At 40.8% G+C, this 21,350-nt stretch overlaps 1 protein-coding gene across 2 annotated transcripts in view; it reads left to right on the top strand.

The window, feature by feature from the left end:
- NAPB (NSF attachment protein beta) overlaps positions 1-21,350 on the top strand; it is a 51,805-nt gene that overhangs the window by 9,137 nt on the left and 21,318 nt on the right. Inside the window, exons 2-5 of one of the 2 annotated variants that reach the window (XM_037993959.2) lie at positions 9,726-9,805; positions 15,524-15,640; positions 17,523-17,569; positions 17,708-17,785. In XM_037993959.2, the coding sequence (XP_037849887.2) occupies positions 9,726-9,805; positions 15,524-15,640; positions 17,523-17,569; positions 17,708-17,785 (322 nt within the window). Of the gene's footprint in view, positions 1-9,725; positions 9,806-15,523; positions 15,641-17,522; positions 17,570-17,707; positions 17,786-21,350 lie in introns of those variants that run through there. The other variant, XM_073008676.1, reaches the window with a different exon arrangement.

Below are 21,350 nucleotides of genomic sequence, written 5' to 3'. Positions count from 1 at the left end.
TCTTGTCAAATTTTGATAGAGATCCCTCATGTCTAGTTATTGATTATATTGTCTGTGTCTTTCATGTCTGTATTTTTTGTTCACTTGATCTGTTTTGGACTTAGAGGGGCATATTAATATCTGCTTTCTTGTAAGTGTATTTCTGTTTTTTTTAGCTTTTGCAATTTCTGCTTTATAAAGGGGGCTACTGTGTTTTTGGTGCATAGATTTTCACAACTAATATTATTATGAATTATATTTTTAGCATTATGAAGAGAGCTTCTTGAAGGCCTTTGAGCCCAAATTTTGTCTCATTGCAGGGTAGCAATCTCTATTTTCTTATTGCTTGTATTTGCATTCCTTAGGACTGTATTATGTAAGAGGATCATACATGCCGTCTGTTACCGTGTGCCCTCTGCTGCTAGTTGTGGCCATGTGACTGACTTCGACTGATAAAGTATGAGTGGAAGGCACTTGTGCCATGGCTTTTTCCCTTCTGTAAGAAATTAAGAAGAGTATATGTACCGGATAAGTGGTACATTCCACAGTAGAGAATGATGACACTTGGAGAAAGAGCCAGCAGTCACAGCCAGTCTGCAGTAACAAGTCAAGTGACTGAGAGAAGCCTTTGGGAGACATTAGGGTTATTTGCTGTTACGACAGCGCTAACAAGAGCTGCTTGATTGGTTTGGTATACTTTTGACCATCTTTATTTTAAGCCTTTTGGAATTGGTATTTTAGTTGTGTTTCTTGTATTGAGCACAAAGTTGGGTTTTATTTTGTGAGCAGATCTGAAAATGACAAGTATATGATTGGTTCTTAACTGTCATACCACTATATGTACTGTATATTATATTTTCATTGTTATTTGTGTTCATGTCATCTCTTTTCTCTTTTTAGAAAGGTTTGTAATTTTGTTCTACTGGTTACCTTTATGCTATAAATGTTTTTAAATATCCTTAGCTCCTTTTCCTTACTTAGGTGCCTTTTATTTTGTTTACTCTGGAAAACTCCTATTACCTATGTGCCTCTCAGTGAGCATGTTCTACATCTCTTGTTCTCTAATGTGCCTGTTTTTTTTTTTTTTTTTAAGCCGTTTGTACTTTATCAGACGTAGAAGTGTTTCCCTATTATTTTTCTACCCTCGTCCTCACATTTTGTCTTAGATATACAATACAACATATGCAGTGACACCACCAGTCATTTCAACTATGTTTCCTAGTCATCTCTTAGTTATCCCTTGGGTCCTGGCTTACACTGGGGGTGCTTGATGGATGGCCTGATTGTGTAATCCTTGGCTCACTTTTTTCCCCCTTGAGTTTCCGGTAAAGGATTGTTCCACTGTTCTTTTGCTCTGTATATTGCTGTTGAAGTCTTAGCCTGATTTTCTTAGTTTTAGAAGTAACTTTGCCGTTTTATGTGGAAGCCCAGAAATGTTCTTCATTTATAAAATCTAGTCATCTTACTAGGATATGTTTCATAGTAGACTATTCTGGGTCAGTTTTCCAAGTACATGTAGGCCTATTCAGTATTTAGATTCATGCCTTTTGTTTCCAGAAAATTTTCTCAGATTTCGAAAGTGGGTTTTTTTCCTCCCTTCTTCAGGGACTCACATTACATGGATATTGGCTCTTTGCCCATCCTGTATCACTTTTACTTAGATCCTTTTCTCTTCATTTTTGTTCTCTTGGCTGTTTGCATAGTTTTCCTTATTGTCAGTAGAATCTGCTCTCCCCCTAGGTATGTTATAACAGAGATTTTATTTCCGAGATCATTTTGTCTTTTTATTTCTGTCCTTCTAGAATTTGAAACAAGAGTTCATCATCTTACTTTTTTTGTGTGTATTTCCATGATGAGTTTTTAAATTTCTAACTTATGATGTACTTTCATATCTGTTTAATAATATTTCAGTCATATGGAATTGTTTTCCTGTGCCTTGTGATTGTTTTAGGGAACATATTTTAATTCTTGTTTCTTTTTTGTTTTGGGGTTGTTTTGGTATGACTCAATTTTATTTTAATATTTATTCCTTTTTTACAACTTTTATTTTAGATTCAGGGGGAACATGTGCAGGTTTGTTAACTGGGTAGGTATATTGTGTGCTACTGAGGTTTAGGGTACAAATGATCCTGTCACCCAGATACTGAGCATAGTACCCAATAGTTTTTCAACTGTTTCTCCCCCATGCCCCTCTAGAGTCCCCAGTGTCTACTGTTGCCATTTGTATGCCCATGAGTATCCAGTGTTTTGCTGCCACTTATGGTGAAAACATGTGGTATTTGATTTTCTATTCCTGCATTAATTCACTTAGGATCTTCTTTCTTATATAGTAGCTTCATATGGATGCTGTTTCTCCTTTCTGTTTAGTGTAGAGAGTGACAGAGATTCTTGGACACTCAATAGCATGTGTTTCTGTGACAGGAGATGAGGGGTTTGTGTGACTTCACGGGTTTCTTAGTTTAAATGCTGCCTTGTATAGGTACAGTTAAATACGGTTTCTTTAATGAATGGTGCTGTAGAGGAGTAGATAGAGGGTTGGCGTGACTTCTAATTTTGTGATACTCTTTTGTATCAAGAATGTATTTCCATCACTTGCCTTCTTTCCTTTCACTGCCAAGCCTCCATAGAGTTGCCCCCACCTTCTAAGTTGCCTTCTCCCAGAAGCAGTGTCTTCTGGAAACTGCTGCCTGTGGCAAAGCCCCTCTATTCGTTCCCAACTGCAGTGCTCTAACCTACCAGGTCTTCCGCCTGGTCTGGGGTGTTTGCCTACCCTGGTAGGGCACTTCCTTGCTGAGAGTTCTTCCCTGGACAACGATTGCCAGGTTAAACTCCCCTCTCCTGTCCACAGATTCCCCTCTGACTGGCAGCAGAGGCAGTGTTGCTAGCTCTGGTAGTTTTGGATTTTTTATTTCCTCAATTATATTTAATGGAGGCTTGCTGAATAATGCCTCCTTTTGCTGTGGGCACGGATTATGGGTGGTGGTGTTTGCTTTTTGTTGATCTGTAAAGTTTTTGGAGGATGTGTGGATATATTTATCTGTAAGCAGCCACCATGATTTTTTGGGAATCACATGTCTCATGAATATTTTCTGAAGACTGAAATTCAGCTTAAATTTTTATAAAGACTGAAATTCAATTTAAAAACTGCTCTTGGTAAATTAGGTTGTGTAACAGTCATTTCTGAATTAATCTAGCAGTTACCATTATCTTAAGTATTTAAATATCTGTGTTTTGTTTTATTAATAGGTCCAGTCTATGCCTATTTCTTCTCTATAAAGATGACTACTCCCCATATAAAGTTGAGGCTTTAGAAAACTATTGTCAAAATAAAGTCTAACTAGCTTTCTTTGTTATACTTGTTCTCATAAGCTTTATTTCAGGAAATTGTGCTTAAACAGAAATACTTTGGTCACAGTCCTTAAATGTCTCCGATTATTTTCTCTATTTGAGAATCTATGATTTTTGTCCTTAATTAAGCAGAAGCAAAGTGGAAAGTTCTTAGAAAATTGATTCCAAAAGTCCAAGGCCACTGAGACAGCGCTCCCCTTAGTGGTACAGTGCTAACTGGCTTGGTGGAATTTCTCTTTCTTTCCAAGGCCAAGACAGGCCTGGCTGCTCCAGGGAACTGAAGGCTGGTAAATAAATGACAGTGGTCATTTGTAGGTAGTCTGACTCAAGCCCATGCCCTGGACCTTTCCACCATACCTTGGGCTTCTGCATTACCGTTTTATAATGGAACAGTGAAACATTTAGATGCTGCCTTTTGATGTAAGAATTCAAATTAGCATTCTGGAGAGTATCTCCCTCCTACCTTTTTTTAAAAAATAGTTTTTAATTGACACATTGTATTGCACATATTGATGGGGTACAATTTGTTTTTTTGATATATGTCTGTGTTGTATAATGATCAAATGAAGATAGTTAGCATACTCATCACCTCATGCATTTATCATTTCTTTGTGTTGAGAACGTGTGAAAATATCTCTTCCAGTTGTTTTATGTCCTCCTGGGGCCTCTGTGTCTCCCCCACTGAAGAAATCTCTACTTTTGCATCACATAAAAGATTTGTACTGTTTTAAAATATGTTAAGACCTGAAATAGAATAGTCTTGGAAGGGTTAAGTTTATCAAGTTTGTAGAATCTGTGGAGATTCCAGAAGTGAAGCATCAGGGGGAAATAAATTGTTTATAGAGCCTATAATATCACAGAGTAGTTCTGTATGGCAGAGGCACTTTTAGACAGATTTTGAATTTTCCTCTCTTCTGGATTTTTTCTACATTTGCTTATTATTTTGAGGCATACATGGGAAACCTTAAAACATTAATGTGAACAGTTTGTTCCATCCAGACACTAAGCAGTCAGCCTTGTTATTGTAGCAGGCCCTGTGCTGCTTCCTTTCCTCACAGCATCAGTCTAGTGGCTAAGGAGATACTGCTGGTAAATAATGAGAAAAAAGCTACCCTGCTTTGTGGGGATCCCCCCAGGCTCCCCACACTGGGCAAGTCCCTTTTCAGTCTTTTGGGATGGCTTGAAACACCCCTTCATGGCATCCTGATGTTAGAGCTGAATTTTGTCTCTGGTCCTACATGCTTATCTTCATAGTACTGTCACTGTCACTTTTTGTGGTATTTCTACTCTAATATCTTGTGATTTTAGAGGCAGCTTTATTTCTACCTCAGGAGTTGTCAGCCTTTTTCTTTGAGGTACATCTCATGATATGTGTGTCATTAGTTCTCACAATTCTACGATGTCTCCTTCCTCCCACCCACAGTTTTAAAATAGTACGGACTATGGTTGTCATAGTTTTACAATGCTCTGAAATAGTTATTATTCAGGATGGGGGAAATCAAGATTTTAGATTATTTGAAGATGAATTGGTTTTTACAGCTCTATTGTTCACTGGCTCCCGGTGGGACATTTGTGGCTTTGACCATGTTTCCTCAAGGGAACATGGGGAATTGATAGGCTTTTTCTCAGACCCTTCTAGCCATGAAGCTTGATATTCTTTCCTCAGTGTTGTGACTTCTTTGTGGGCAAGAAGTTTATTTCCTTAGTGTTTTCTGGCACATATAGATCTCAGTAAATGTTTCCTGAGTCAGTATGGTCAAGAAGAAGAGAGTCTGCCTTGCCTCTGGAATGCAGGGGTGGTTCAGCTGCGTGGACCACCAGGCAGCCAGGTGGCAGTGGTTTTGTGCTAGCTGGGCAGTGTTTTCTTTAACGGTGGGGAAAATGTTTTCTTCTTCCAAGTCAGATTCCTGTAATACAAAACAGTAGTTAATTTAGCTCAGTTTAGCTTCTTAATGTCAATTCAGTGTCATGTATTTAACTTACATCGCTGTGTAATATGGATTCCTCACAGAATATTGTTTCCAAGGATCTTCTGCCTCACTGTGAGACCTCTGGATAACAGTTGTTACTTTGAATGCAAATTCTGAATACTTGTCCATAAAATTTACAAAAAATTAATTTTCATATAAAACAAAATAAGCATCAGGGGTAATTTCAAAGCACATTTTTTCATGAAGTTTTAAAGTTATGGTCAGTTCATGACAAATGGATTTGTAAAGTGAGGCTACCTCTGGTGATTCTGTTTCAGGAGACATGAGGATCTCATGGTTTAGCAAGGTTCAAAGATCACTGAACTTTAAGTCAAGTGTCAGGTACACTACTGACCTTGGCTTAAATTTAATCCCTTGGATAAGCCATTGACCTCTATATACCATTTTCTCTTCGGTAAAATGGAGATAGTGTCTTTCATGGTTGTAATAATGAAAATGACATAACATATATGGAAGTATCTAGCATAAAACCTAGAATAATGTAGGAAGTCTGTTAATTCTAGCTATATCTGTCTCTGAAAATAAGTGGATAAAATACCTTTTAATTAAGCTAGTTTTATTTAGAAACCTTTAATAAGAATGATTGAACTATAATTACAGTTCAAGATTCCCAGTACTCTTTAGAAAAACCAGACCCAGGAAAGTAGCAAGACTTTACGCCAAGGGAGGTATGGCTAAGATTGAGAACGTTTTCATGTCAGGAATTTTCCATTTAGGAAACTTATTAGCTATTTTTATTTTCTTTTTTTTTTAATGTGTAGATTTGAAGTGGAGGGAAAGGGATGTGAAGGTGTGAGAGAAAGCTGTAGCTTACTCTGACACTTCATGTTTGGTATGGCTTGTTGCCATTCTATCTTTCACTGTGTAACATAGTCCCCAAAGGTTTTTGTTTGTTTTTTGATTTTTTTTTGGTGTGTGTTAGGGAAGAGGCTTTATTGAGATTTAATACACATACCATACAATTCACTGATTTAAAATGTACAATTCAGAGGTTTTTAGCATATTCACAGAGCTATGCAACCACCGCAGTTTTAGAACATCTTCATCACCCCAAAAAGAAACCCTGTACTATGTAGCTGTCATTTTCTCTCACCTCCCTGTTTTTCCCCAACACTCCCACCTCTAGATGTCTTTGCCTGCTTTGCCCTGCTGTAACACAATAACCTTGGCCTGGGTAATTTATAAAGAACAGAAATGTATTTCTCACAATTTTGGAGGCTGGAAAGTCTGAGATCAAGGCACCAGCGTCTGGTATCTGGTGAGGGCCTTCTTATTTTGTCTTCACACGGTAGAAGAGAGAACCAGAGAAAATGGAACCTCCCTTTCACAAGCTCTTTTATTAGTGGCCTTAATAAATTCATGAGAGCAGAGCGCTCATGACCTGAACACCTCCCAGTAGGCCCTACCTCCCAACACTGTTGCATTGGGGATTAAATTTTAACTTAGTTTTGGAGGGGACAAAAACATTCAAAACATAGCACTACCAACCACTGACCTCTTTTCTGTCTCTAAAAATTTGCCTACTGTAGACCTGTCATATAAATGGAATCACTGTGACTGCTCAACCATAGTGTAGTATGTATTGATACGTCATTTCTTTTATTGCCCATTAATATTCCATTGTGTGTGTATACCACATTTTATTTATCTGTTAATCAGTTGATGGACTTTTGGGTTGTTTCCACTCTTTAGCTTTTTTTTGTTTCGAGACAGAGTCAACTCTGTCACGCAGGCTGGAGTACAGTGACACTATCTCTGCCTCCCAGGTTCAAGTGATTCTCCTGCCTCAGCCTCCCGTGTAGCTGGGACTGCAGGTGCCCACCACCATGCCCAGCTAATTTTTGTATTTTTGCTAGAGATGGGCGTTTCACCAAGTTGGCCGGCCTGATCTCAAACTCCTGCCCTGAAGTGATCCACCCACCTCGGCCTCCCAAAGCGCTGGGATTGCAGGCATGAGCCACTGCGCCTGGCCACTTTTTAGCTATTATGATTAATGCTGCTGTGAACACTTACATACAAGTTTTTGTGTGGATATGTGTCCGTCCTTCCTTCCATTCTCTCTTCTCTTCTCTTCTCTTCTCTTCTCTTCTCTTCTCTTCTCTTCTCTTCTCTTCTCTTCTCTTTTCTTCCTTTCTCTCTTTTCTTTTCTTCTTGACAAAATCTCGCTCTGTTGCCTAGACTGGTGGGCTGGAGTGCAGTGGTGCGATCTTGGATTACTGCAACCTCAGTCCCTCAAGTAGCTGGGACTATAGGCATGCGCCACCATGCTGGCTAATTGTTTTTGTATTTTTAGTGTAGATGGGGTTTCGCCATGTTGTCCAGGCTGGTCTCGAACTCCTGACCTTAGGTGATCCTCCCGCCTCGGCCTCCCAAAGTGCTGGGATTATAGGCGTGAGGCTCCTTGCCCTGATGGGAAGTATTTGATTTCTCTTGGGTGTGTACCTAGGAATGGAATTGCTCAGTTATATGGTAACTTTAGGTTTAACCTTTTGGGCAACTGCCAACCCATTTTCCAAAGGGGCTGCACCCTTTTATATTCCTCCCAGTTGTATATAAGGCTTCTCCATGTCTTCCCTGACTCTTGTTATTTTCTGTCTTTTGACAGACAGTAGCTCATCCTAGCCATTCTAGCAGGAGCCACGTGGTATCACATATGTGGTTTTGATTTGCATTTATTCTAGATAACATGTTCCTTATGAGACATAACAATGTAATATTCTCAAAGGTTTTTATGCCTTCCATACATGGATCTAGATATGATAACCATTCTGATTGAGTACCTACTCTGGGTGGCTCTACAGTGGCAGCTGTATACGGATTATTTCTTTTGATCCTCATAATAACTCCTAGGTATACATAATATTATCTTCAATTTACACATGTCAAAACTGAGGTGTGAAGGAGTTAAAGAACTAGTCCAGGGCCAAACTGTTGGTAGTTATTGCCTAAGGTCTGAGTCACACCTGAGCCTTGCTGTATGCCCAGCCTCTGCTCTGCACTAGGACTTGTGTTGACACGGAGCTGCAAGCTCCTCTGCTGGAGCTTGGAGTTTATTGGAGTTCCTGGCACGTGTGTGTGCACTTTTTCATGTACATGTGTTCATACCAGGCCCAGCATCCAGTGTCAGCCTCGACCTCTCCTGTCTCTTGAGTCCTTATGTCCATACCCCACTGAGTTCCTTGTTATGTGTACTGTACAGAGTCTACTGTGTCTCAGTTTTCCACTGGTTATTTTATGATTGTATATAGACAAGATAAACGTCTTTCATGGAGGGACCTTAGCATAGTAAAAGCAAAGTTAACTCTTGGAGGATTACGGAAGATAATTTTGGCTTTTATGTGAAAAGAAATTTCCAAGTAGCTTAGAGCTGTCCCTCAGTGGAGTCAGCTGCTTGGTGAAGAACTTTGCAGAACTATGTATGTTCAAGCAACAGTGGAGGTACCCTTCTCTCAGGGTGTTGTAAAATGCGTTTCTCAGGGCGTTGCAAAAATGCATTTCTATACTGGGCTGGACCCTGAGGCCTCCTCCAGGTTAGAGAAGGACTTGCCCTTACCAGAGTTGACATCATACAGCTGTAGAATGTAGAAAGCCACTTTCTCATCTGATGTGGCTTCTGAATAAACATAATGCTGAACTCTTGGGAGATAACAGGGAAAAGATGTCTTTATCCTTCAAAATTTAATCTCCTTTGAAAAACCTACTTTTAACTACTCAGACTGATATAAAACTTCCAACTTTTATAGATGGGAAGGACTCTGATTAAAGATGTAATCAGAGTAACATCTTTAGTCTGTAACCCCTCTGGTTCTAGGGTCAGCCAGATCTGTGTTTGAGTCTTTTTTTTTTCTTTTCTTTTTTTTTTTTGTTGTTGTTTCGAGACATAGTTTTGCTCTTGTTGCCCAGGCTGGAGTGCAGTAGCACCATCTCAGCTCACTGCAACCTCTGCCTCCCAGGTTCAAGTGGTTCTCCTGCCTCAGCCTCCTGAGTAGCTGGGACTACAGGCGCCTGCCACCATGCCCAGCTACTTTTTGTATTTTTAGTAGAGGTGGGGTTTCACCATGTTGGCCAGGCTGGTTTTGAACCCCTGACCTCAGGTGATCCGCCTGCCTTGGCCTCCCAAAGTTCTGGGATTACAGGCATGAGCCATCATGCCTTGCCCTGTGTATGAGTCTTAATTCTGAGCTATCCTTTCCTTGTCACCTCGGGCTAGTTACTTTACCACTTAACACCCCAGTTTCTCATCTGGAAAATGGATAGTAAGAGTATCTCCTTTAAACAGAGGTTAAGATTCTGTAATGCTTGTCTGGCACATAGCAAGTACATACTAAATGGTTATCATTTGAGGGAGAGAGAATTAGAGATGTGGATGGTTGTTAAAATGTAACATATTTTTTAACTTTTTCTCAGAGGAAACACAAGAATAGAAGAGGCTTGTGAAATGTATACCAGAGCTGCAAATATGTTCAAGATGGCTAAAAATTGGAGTGGTATGTACAAAGTATTTGTTTGTTTTTTAGGCAAATGGTTTAAAATCACTTTGAAGGAAGAAATGACTGTTTTCCCCTTAATGAGCAAGACTATTGACCCCAGAGACAGGTGTCAGTGCTGAATAACTGGCCTGGCTGCTGCTGACATGGAGACTGAAGGGGTGTGCTCTAAGTGAATGAAGCTGGAAAGCCTGGCTTAAGTTCAAGCACAGGGACAGTGTCTGTCTTAGTTTCCATAAACTTCTTAATACAGTAGGCATGTGGTAACTAAAAATAGTTAAAATTACTTGGAATTAGAGTAATCTTTGTTTCTTACTAATATGCTTAAATAAATACAGTGCTATAAGGAATGAAAGTTGGAATAAAAGTCATTAAAACTAGTGGGATAAAGAGAAATGCCTGGTTTTCTTTACCTGAACATTGGTTGAGAATGACCATTCTCTGCTATGCAATAACTGATTGTAATTCCACTGAGAACTATGACAGTGTGGTTTGGGGGGAGGGGGATGGATTTACATTAACCTCAAGAGACTCATGGTTATTTTTTAAAGTAATGCTTTCTACCCAGTGAGACCGGGCATAACAAAATTCACAGGATTATTATTTTCATTGGTCTGAGATGAGATGGCTCTTTCAGAGAAATTCATCCCTCTCCCTTCAGCGAAAGAGATCTTTCATGCCTTAGTGATGGGATATTTCTATAGTGAAAATGGAGACCACCGTTGACCAGGGCAGGGGACGTGGGTGTTGAGCTCTGGCTCACAGCTGCTGTGGGACTGGAAGTGGGACTCTTGCCCTCTACAAGCTGTTTCAAGGCAGATACTTTAAAATAATTTCAAAGGAGAAAAATGCTTTTGAGCTAGTTGAATCTAAAAGGTAAGATCTTTATAAGAAGTTTAGTTTTAGCTAAGGCTTTAGATATGCTGTTTTTCAAAACACACTTATGCCTGAATTGTCTTGTGTTTTTAAAATGGAGGAGAAAACAGTTTGTTTCACATTCCATCTTTTGTTTTGTTCAGGTCTTGTAAGTAAAAAGTGATCTTACCTGAAGAGACTATTTATTTATTTATTTATTTAAGACAAAGTCTCACTCTGTAGCCCAAGCTAGAGTGCAGTGATGTAATCTTAACTCACTGCAATCTCTGTCTCCGGGGCTCAAGTGATTCTTGTGCCTAAGCCTCCTGCGTAGCTGGGACTACAGGCATGTGCCACCACGCCCAGCTAATTTTTTGTATTTTAGTAGAGACGGGGTTTCACCATGTTGCCCAGGGTGGTCTTGAACTCCTAAGCTGAGGCCATCCACCCGCCTCGGCCTCCCAAAGTGCTGGGATTATAGGCATGAACCACTGCGCCTGGCTGAGACCACTTATTACTAATTGTATCTGGTGATCAGGTATTCTAACCTTTGGAAATTCCATTTCAGGGAGGCCACTGATCATGTATATAACTAAGGCTTCGTATGTGCACCACTCATTATCTGTTGCCTGGGATGATGCTCCAGCCTCCTGACATCGCCATACTTCTGCACTTTTCCAGTCTGTTTCCACTTATGTCTGAGGTTACAGTTTTTTGAATTTTGGAAATCAGACCTTGGTGATGACCTTAGCAGTAGGATAGGATATAAATACCTCCCACATGCTCAGCGTTCCAGTAAAGGAACACTAGGCATAAATGTGTTAATGAAGTAACATAACACAAGTTAAGTAAGGTCATATCATTCCAAATAAGAGCTGACCTCCCTGTAGTGGCCCTCAAAGACTGTCCCCCTTCCTTGTGCACCCAGCTCCCACCTCAGAGCCTTCGCATGTACTGGTCCCTCTGTCTCCCTACTCTTCCCCCAAACAGAATGTTGCTGGGTCCCTGCTTCCTTCAGCTCCCTCTTCACATGTCATCTTCTTGGTGAGGTCTTCTCTGGCCACCTCTTTTAAAAATAACAAACTTGTCCTTCCTGGAAACTTTTTTTTTTTTTCCTCCAACATACTTATGACCATCTAGCAAAAATAAATTACATAATGTTTTATTGATTTATATTTACGTTTTTATTATACGGTGATTCTCATTAGAAAGTAAACCTTGGAAGGCCACATTTGTGTGTTTTATCTCTGCTGTATCTCCAGGCCTTGGATTGTAACCTGCAAAGTCATAGGTGCTCAGTATATTTGTTGAGTGGATGAATATTAGATTCCTTGAAATTCTATCCATGTTGCATTGGTGATGATCATAACAGCATTGCATCTCTTTATAGTTTTAAAATTTCTTTCATAATGATTAAGCTAATGTGTTTGATGCTCAGTTTTTGAGAGATCATCCTGACAGGTATTATACCCATTTTGCAGGTGAGGAAATTTAGCCCAAGTTGTGTGGCTTCTCAGAGGCCATTTAATTTAATATATGCTCCTTTAAAGGCACTTCCAAGTTCCTTCCCCTACCTCCGAGAATAGAGTCTTGCTCTGTCATCCAGGCTAGAGTGTGGTGGCGCGATCTCGGCTCACTGCAACTTCTACCTCCCGAGTTTAAGCGATTCTCCTGCCTCAGCCTCCGGAGTAGCTGGGATTACAGGCATGCGCCACCACACCCAGCTAATTTTGTATTTTTAGTAGAGATGGGGTTTCTCCATGTTGGCCAGGCTGGTCTCAAACTCCTGACTTCATGGTCCACCCTAAGTGCTGGGATTACAGGCATGAGCCACTGTGCCCAGCCCGACACTTCCAAGTTTAGATAGACTGAGCTAGCATTTGCTATTAGTGATTGGATTGAATAGTCAGCGTGAAAAAGTAAGTCAGCAACTCGTTTTGGAATGTGGGAATGTGCAAATGTAAAATTAAAGCACTTACTACTGTCTGGAGAAATGGAGGTAGCCTAGGAGAGCCTGGGTGTTGTGATATTTCTGAGCAAGAAAAGGATGGACCATGACTGATTCTGGGACAGGAAACATAGATAAGTTACTAAAAATGAAATGCCAGCAGGAGAGCAAGGATGTATGTTGTAAAAAAATGATGGCATTTCAACATGCCAGACCGCAGATGTGATCTAAGGCTAGATTTGCATATAATAATGAAAGTGGCCACTGTGTGTAATGTGAGTCAGGCCCTTCTAAGCATTTTACTTGTGAAGTCCAAACTATTACTACCTTCTTCTGAGGCAGAGCCCATCAAAGCTCCCACCTAGCCAGATATGTTACTGAGCTGCCACTTCATGGTTAAGTGCTGCCCCAAGTACCCCAGGTGCCTGGCCACTGCCTTGGTAGTGGCCTTTGCCCCTCCTGGATACCCTCGGCCTCTCATGATTCACCAGGGGCCAGCAGGGCTTCTTCAGTTCCAGCTCTGGCCCTGAGATGAGGCTGGCATCTACTCGGATTCTTCAGCACCTTGCTTTCTTCCTGCTGCTATAACAGAATACCTTAGGGTAATTTATAAAGAAAACGAATGTATTGTTCAGAGTTCTGGAGGCTGGATAGTTTAAGATCAGGGTGCCAGCAGATCCCGTGTTTGGTGAGGACTGTTCTCATCTTCCACGATGGCACCTTCTTGCTGTGTCCCCATGTGGTGGAAGGAGCATGGCAGCTCTCTTCAACCTCTTTTATAAGGGCACTCATCCCATTTATGAGGGTGGCGCTCTCATGACTTCGTCACTTCCCCAAAGGCCCCACCTCGTAACACTGTCAAATTGGATATCAGGCTCCAGTAATACAAATTTTGGGGGGATACTACCATTCAGATCATAGCACTACTCATGTCATGCTGGTGGCTACATATTTTTCAGAGATGCCTGGTTACTCTTTTAATCAGAAACTGAGGTACAGAGCAAGAATTGAACCTGGGCAGGTGGGCTTCAGAGTTTGTACTGTCCCTTTGCCCTCAGGTTCAGAAACCCACGTGAGAATTATGCATTTCCTCTGGGGAGAGGGAGTTGGAACAAGAGATGCAACTGAAGCTTTAGCAGAATTGGATGTTTATGGCCAGGTATAATCACCTGTAATCCCAGCACTTTGGGAGGCTGAGGCTGGAGGATTGCTTGAGCCCAGAAGTTCAAGACCAGCGTGGGCAACATAGTGAGAACCTATCTCTACAAAAAAAAATTTTTTTTTTTTTTGAGACAGAGTCTTGTTCTGTCATCCAGGCTGGAGTGAAGTGGCACAATCTCGGCTCACTGCAACTTCCGCCTCCCGGATTCAAGCAGTTGTCCTTCTCAGCCTCCAACATAGCTGGGATTACAGGCTCCTGCCACCGTGCCCAGCTAATTTTTTTGTATTTTTAGTAGAGATGGGCTTTTGCCACATGACCTCAGGTGATCCACCTGCCTCAGCCTCCCAAAGTACTGGGGTTACAGGCTTGAGCCACCAAACCCGGCCAAAAATTTGTTTTAAAAAATTAAAAATAAAAAAAGCCAGGTGTGGTGGCACACACTTGTGTCCCCAGCTACTCGGGAGGCTAAGGTAGGAGGATCTCTTGATCCTGGGAAGTAGAGGTTGCAGTGAGCTGTGATCACGCCACTGCACTGCAGCCTGGGTGACAGATTGAGACCCTGTCTCGAACAAAAGAAAAGAATTGTACTTTTTTTCCTCACAAAAAAATTTATAGCAAATGTTTCATATCAGCAGTGAGTACTGCTTTTTGATAATTTTTTTAGAAACCTAAAGGCTTTGTGATATTCTTAACCATGCTTTTCGTGGTAGATCAGATTCTTTCCTTTCCATTTCTACTGTACTGACTTCCCCAATGTGACTCATTTTTCGGAGGCACTCTGCCGTGTTGCTTCTCTGAACTCAGGAAGTTTCCCTTGTTGATGTTTAAACCCTCTCAGAAGTGGCCTGATGCAGCTTCAGCCTTGATTTCCACTGCCCTCCTGCAGTCATGGCAGGCTTGTCACTGGCCTCCACTTCCAGCCCTTTCTTACCTTCAAGCATTTCTTCAGTGTTCATGTGACTCCTCTGCTAGCGATTCCTTCCCTCTTTCTTTTCCAGCACTCCAGAATCCATGGTCCCTGATCCAAAACCTTTTCTGAAAAAGATTAGGTCGTGTACCTTGTATGTTGTGCCATGTCCCAGTTGGAGACCTGGGCAGTACCCCACAACCAGATCCATCAGTGATTCTGCAGGGAAATGTGTAAATTTTCACACTAATGGGGTAAAATAGATTAAACCTCATATACATTTCAGTCAGATTTTGCTATAAACTAAAGAAAAAAAATTGAATTTTTAGACTTTTATGGATTTCAAAATTGTGGGCCTGATTTTCACTCTTTAGGAAACTTACTTTATCCACAAAGCCCTTCATTAGCAGTTTCTTCCACTCTGACAACTAAGTCTAGAAGACACTAAGAAAAGTGAACAAATATCTTTGAGCTTAGTGTTTTATCTTTCTTTAATCATTTGTGGCTTGAAGCCCTTAGCTGGTGTTTATTATGTGTTAGTGGAATTGAATCCAGTAGCCCAAGACTTGGCTTTTGGTATTGAATGGTCAGATCAAGGAATGGTGGCTTAGTGCCCAGGGACACTTGGAAAGTCTACTGGGGCTGAGGTGGACAAGCTTTCATTGCTATTTGACTTGATTCTGGTTATTTTTATATTTGCCCGAGGTGCACTGGACCACATGGATTTTTGCTTCTGACTAGAATGCTTCTTTTCAGTGGAATATAATAGGGAGGTCTACTACTTAGAGCATGGGTTGCTCTGGGGGGGACTTACTCCTCTGTGTTTAATTGTAGTGTCTTTTTCAGCTGCAGGAAATGCATTTTGTCAGGCAGCCAAGCTCCACATGCAGCTTCAGAGCAAACATGACTCCGCTACCAGCTTTGTGGATGCTGGAAATGCTTACAAAAAGGCAGATCCCCAAGGTAAGGCAGCCAGGCGCGTAGCATGCCTATCTCTGTGTGCAACTAACCAGTCAGTACTTCCCTCAACGTTAAGGTCAGTGTTGGTGTCCTTTCAAGTCCTGGTAAAAAGGAATTTTTGTATTTTGGAATAATAGATAAATTTTGATAACCTTAGGCATTTTTATTTTTTAATCATTTGGGGGCTTTTATGAGGAGAAAATATGTTAAATTTATACTGGCTGTTTAGTTTATAGCATCATTTAATTAAACTCCATTTATGCTGCATTTTAGAGAATTTTTTAGAAATAACCTTTGATTTTACGTAAGACTTCTTATATCTTAATTTTGTGAAAATGTATATTGTTCATAAAAGGAAACTCTTATGTTCCCTTACTCCTAAATACCTAAGGAGTTTTCAGATCCAGTTAATGGGAAATTGTAATATTCAATCGTTAAAAAGTCTTATTCATACAGTATCCATTTGGTTTTTTAAAAAGTGTTTTTCAAAGTATTTGTTTTGAGGAAAGAATGCAATTGGATATTTAATGTGATAAAATTTTGCAAAGATTATTTCTTTTTAGTTAGAAGAGTGTAATTAAAAGTATTTCTTCCCTTCCACCCGTGTGCATGGCAGAAATTTTGTGTTTTTCCTTTTTCTTTTAGCAGTCCATTTTGTTTAACACCAAATCCCAAATTTTGAGAATAAATATGTCATAAAGAAATAGGGTATCTTCACGACCTTTTGTATAAGGATTAATCACAGTTTATTTCCCAAAGTGAAAAACTCATAGGTTAAATGAGCTGTTAGAGTGGTAAAATTGTAATGCATCAGCACTTTAGAATATGGTGCAGGCATTAAAATCCCCGGTTTCAGAGAATCTTCAGTGACCTGGTAAATGTTTACATGGCAATTAAAGAAGCACATGAGATTGAATGTTGTATAATCTCATTTTTAGAAAAAAATTTGTGCATATAGAAATGTGTTTAATAAACAAAGGAAAAGTACATCTGAGTACTAACAGCGGATTTGAGTGGGATTATAGATAGATAATTTTTCTCTTTATATTCTGTATTTTTAAAGGTATAACAGGGATCCACATTTTTTATGTAGTTTAGAGGGAAATTGTTTCGATTTTTGTTTATCTGCTTACCTTTCTAATTTTGTAGTCAGGCCGTTCTACTTTGCTGCCTCTTTAAACCAAAAGTAATAAACTTGGAGCTTATTATATGCCAGCATTATAAACACCATCATTTTATGATAGGGAAAATTTTTTGGCTCACTTTTTAAGAAAATTAGTATAATTTATTAGCATTATTATTTATTAGATTTGTTTCTTCATTTTGTTAGTATGCTACAATTTAGCATCTTTGAACATTATACAGAATGTTGACTTTGCTTAAGGGTTGTTTGAATAGGCATTTCAAAGTGCTTTTGCTTTTGGCTGCATGGAGAGTAGAACCTATTGAGATGATCGTTCTTGTGATGTGGTGCCATATTCCAAAATTAATATATATGCATGGTATTAATGAGGAATATGTTTGCATTCATATTTTAGCAGATATAATTTATCAGTGTTGGTGACAACCTCCATGGTTTTATTTTTTTTATAATACAGTCTTTTGCCTGGATGGAGTCCTCACTTTAAGGTTAAGAGTAACTAAGACAATGTTACTCCAGCTACAGTTCCCTAAATTATACTGTAGCTGCTGGGAACAAAGCCATGCTGATGAATCTGGACTTGTGCATGATTTTTGTTTGCTTCTCACTAACTAACATGCCCACCCTCCACTCCAAAATTATACCTCATTAACGTTCTAATAACAGTCAAGAAGACAGCCTCACCTGAACCCTCTTTGACTAAATGGATTTTTTCGTTGTTTTTCTTAAATGCCTACGCTTCAGAGGCTATCAACTGCTTAAATGCAGCCATCGACATTTACACAGACATGGTAAGACATTGCATTGCTTGAGTGGCTGTGGGGTGGAGTCTTGAGATGGCTTAGAGTGCTCTCTCTCTTTTTTATGTTCCCAAACTGGCATTCAGATAGGAAAATGGATGTGTGACTGTTTCTTATTTTTTCCCCTAGGGAAGGTTTACAATTGCAGCCAAGCACCACATTACTATTGCGGAGATCTATGAGACTGAACTTGTAGACATTGAGAAGGTAAGCAGTGGGCACACTTCCTCAGATGTGAAGCAGGCAGATAAGCTGACTCAAAGAACTCTCCTGTCCTCAGTTTGAGAGTGATCATAGGTGTAGAGTGATCACAGATGGCCTTGCTTGGAGACTTTTAGGGTCTAGCTGGCTAAAGTAGTGGGCTGTTTTCCTGGAGTTGGCATCTAGGACATGAGAGCTGGTTAAGATTTACAGAAATCACCTGTTTTTTCACCTCTTTCTGATTCACGTCAGAACATTAGCATTGCCAAAGGAACCTTCGGCTGTATTGCTTAGTACTCTAAGGCCCAGTGAAGAAAGCGTAAGAGGTGACCTCTCTACACTCAGTCAGCATCACAGCTTTAAGTATCTGTATGCCAGTGACTCACAAATCTGACTGCAGCTCAGACCTCTCTCCAAATGCTAGATTCCTGTATCCACCTGCCTGCTGACCTCTCCACTTTGTCCAGCAGTCATCTCTAACCTGTATGGGACTGGATTCCCATCTCAGATGCCCTGTCCCCAACCCAGTGTTCCCCCCTAAACTACAGGCTTCCTTGCCTTTTCTCTTTCTCTACAACCTGTGAGCAGTTTTTGTGAGCAGTGTCCTTCCTGCTCCCAAGTCTCGGCACAACTCACTACCTTGTCTCCCAGCTCGCACTTGATCGCTGCAGGATCCTTCAAACCGGTCTCCTTGCTTCTGCTCCCCCTGCCTTGCCAACCCCACATCCCCTTGCCACAGAGTAGCCAGAGTGAACCTTCTAGGCATTGCATCATATTCTGTTTCTCCACTGCTCACAGCCTTTCATTAGCCCCCTTTCACTAAGAAGAACACCTGGAGCTGTGCAGAGCCTTCATGGCTCCACTGAATTGCTTCCTCCCAGCCCCACACTCCCCATGTACCTGTGTAGCCTGGCCTCTCCTCTTTTCTTTTACTCTCCTCCTCTTGCATACCCTGCACAGCCACCCTGGTCTCCTTGCTGTTCCACACATGTGCCAGATGAGCACTCCTGCCTCAGGACCTTTGTACCCACGATTTCCTCTGTCTGCAAAGCTCTTCCCCAGATGTCCACGTGGCTGACTCCTCACATCTTTCAAGTCCACCTGGCTAACTTCTCCATGCCCTTCCATTTTTGCTTATTTATTACCTTTTCCATGAGGCCTATTATGACCCCCTAGTTAATTTAGCCCCCAAGGAAGGCACAGCAGATCCCCACACACCTCACTTAACTTCTTGTATTGCTGAGCAGATATCACCTTACAACATGCCCTCTCATATGCGTGCTCATCATTCTCATATTGGTTGTCTCCCTCTCTCTGCCAGAATAGGCACACATGTCAGCAGAGAACTTTGTCTCTGCTTTACTGATGTGTCCCAAGAGCTCTGGGACCTATTGGGGTCTAAATATTGGCTAAATAAACAAATGCTACCCCTGCCTCCACCATACCAAATGGAGTCTTCTTGGTCTGGGGAAAGATCTGCTAGGCAGTATTAAAATTGGACTGGCATTGTTAACATTCACTCTTTTGACTGTGACCTCCACCTGTTATTCAGCGCAAAATTTGATCATATTTGTTACAATTTATTATTTGACATCTTTTTTTTTTTTTTTTCCATAATTGCCATACTTTTCTGAGGACACTCCCTGATCTTGATCAAGTCAGGGCCACCCTGTGCATTGACATGTGCATGTGAACCTTCTCTCTGGAAGGTTATCTGTGGATCCTGGAGGAAGGTGATGGAGCTGGACCTGAACCTCCTTTGTTCCCTGGTGTGGAACTGATGATGGAACGGGAGGGAGATGGGTCTGGTGTGGCTGGGGTATTTATTTGGTCAGGGTGTCTGCGATGGCCACAGTATCTTTATTTAGGTTTGAGTGAGTCTTGCGGGGATGAGCACTGTGCACAGAGCATCTTTGCCAGCAGAGGCTCCTGTTCCAGCTTCCTCTTTCACAGTGGTGAGAAGGGCACTCTGGGGCAGGAGCCTGCAGTGCTGTGTCATTTCTGCTGCCCAGGCATGGTCTCCAACACATGGGTCTCCATAAACTTGAGAGCAGATAAAATGAAATGTGACATACTCTTTTTTCCTCTTGAAAAAAAAAAAAAAAAAAAGGCCAGGTACAGTGTGATGCCTATAATCCTACCACTTTGGGAGGCCAAGGCAGGAGGATCTCTTGAGCCTAGGAGTTCAAGACCAGCCTTGGCAACGTGAGAAATCCTCGTTTTTACAAAAAATCCAAAAAAAAAAAAAAAAAAACTAGCCAGGAATGGGGGTGCATGCCTGTAGTCCCAGCTACTTGGGAGGCTGAGGTTGGAGGATCTCTTAAGCCCAGGAGGCAGAGGTTGCAGTGAGCCAAGATGGCACTGCTACACTCCAGCCTGGGCAACAGAGTGAGACTCCATCTCAAAAAAAAAAAAAAAAAAAATACCCAACAAAAGCAATTTAAGAATATTACTGAACACACTTGCACACACATACACACACACATACACACACACACACATGCACGTGCAGGCACAGGGTTAGGTTGTTACGGTCCCTAATGTTTAAACTCCTGAGTTGTTTAGAAACATCATTACCTGGCCAGGCGTGGTAGTTCACACCTGTAATCCCAGTATTTTGGGAGGCCAAGGTGGGAGGATCGCTTGAGCCCAGGAGTTGAGTGACATAGTGAGACCTCCTCTTAAAAAAATAAGAAAAGGAAGTATTATTACCTTCTGTTCCCTGGTTGGACTCATCAGATTGTAGTTGGTGGATTGTGAAATTAATGTTTGAAAAATCAGTTACACCCAAGGTACCTTATATCTGGCTTGTTACAGATCACTTTCTTCTCATTTAGCACTCCTACCCAATGTCCCTTCTCTGATTTTAGATCATTCACAGATTTTAGTTAGTTGACAGTGAAGTGTGTAGTTTCATAGCTTCATATTACCTCTTTTTTTGAGATAGAGTATATAAGTAGCTGATAAGTCAAGCAGATGTAACATACCTAATACAAATAAAAATCTTGTGAAACGTTAAAAATATGTATAACATGTTTTGGGGTTTTCTAGAATTTTTTAATGTTTAAATTCAGGGCTGCATGTGAAGATTTGTTATACAGGTAAACTTGTGTCATGGGGGTTTGTTGTACAGATTATTTCATCATCCAGGTATTTTGCCCAGTGCCCAGTAGTTAACCTTTTCTGTTCCTTTCCTTCCTCCCACCCTCCACCCTCAAGTAGACCCCAGTGTCTGTTGTTCCCAGTGTCTGTGTTCATGTGTTCCCATCATTGAGCTCCCACTTGTAAGTAAGAACATGCAGTATTTGGTTTTGTGTTCTTACATTAACTTGCTGAGGATAATAACGTCCAGATCCATCTGTGTTTTTGCATAAGACATGATCTTGTTCTTTTTTATGGCTTCATAGTATTCTGTGGTGTATACATACCACATTTTCTTTATCCAGTCCACCATTGATGGGCATTTAGGTTGATTCCTTGTCTTTGCTGTTGCGAATAGTGCTGCAGTGAACTTTTCATGTGCACGTGTCTTTATGGTGGAATGGTTTATATTACTGTGGCTGTATACCCA

This window comes from Chlorocebus sabaeus, chromosome 2 (genome assembly GCF_047675955.1).
Source record: "Chlorocebus sabaeus isolate Y175 chromosome 2, mChlSab1.0.hap1, whole genome shotgun sequence".
NCBI classification, from domain to species: Eukaryota; Metazoa; Chordata; class Mammalia; order Primates; family Cercopithecidae; genus Chlorocebus; species Chlorocebus sabaeus.
This window is presented reverse-complemented; position numbering and strand designations above follow the sequence as displayed.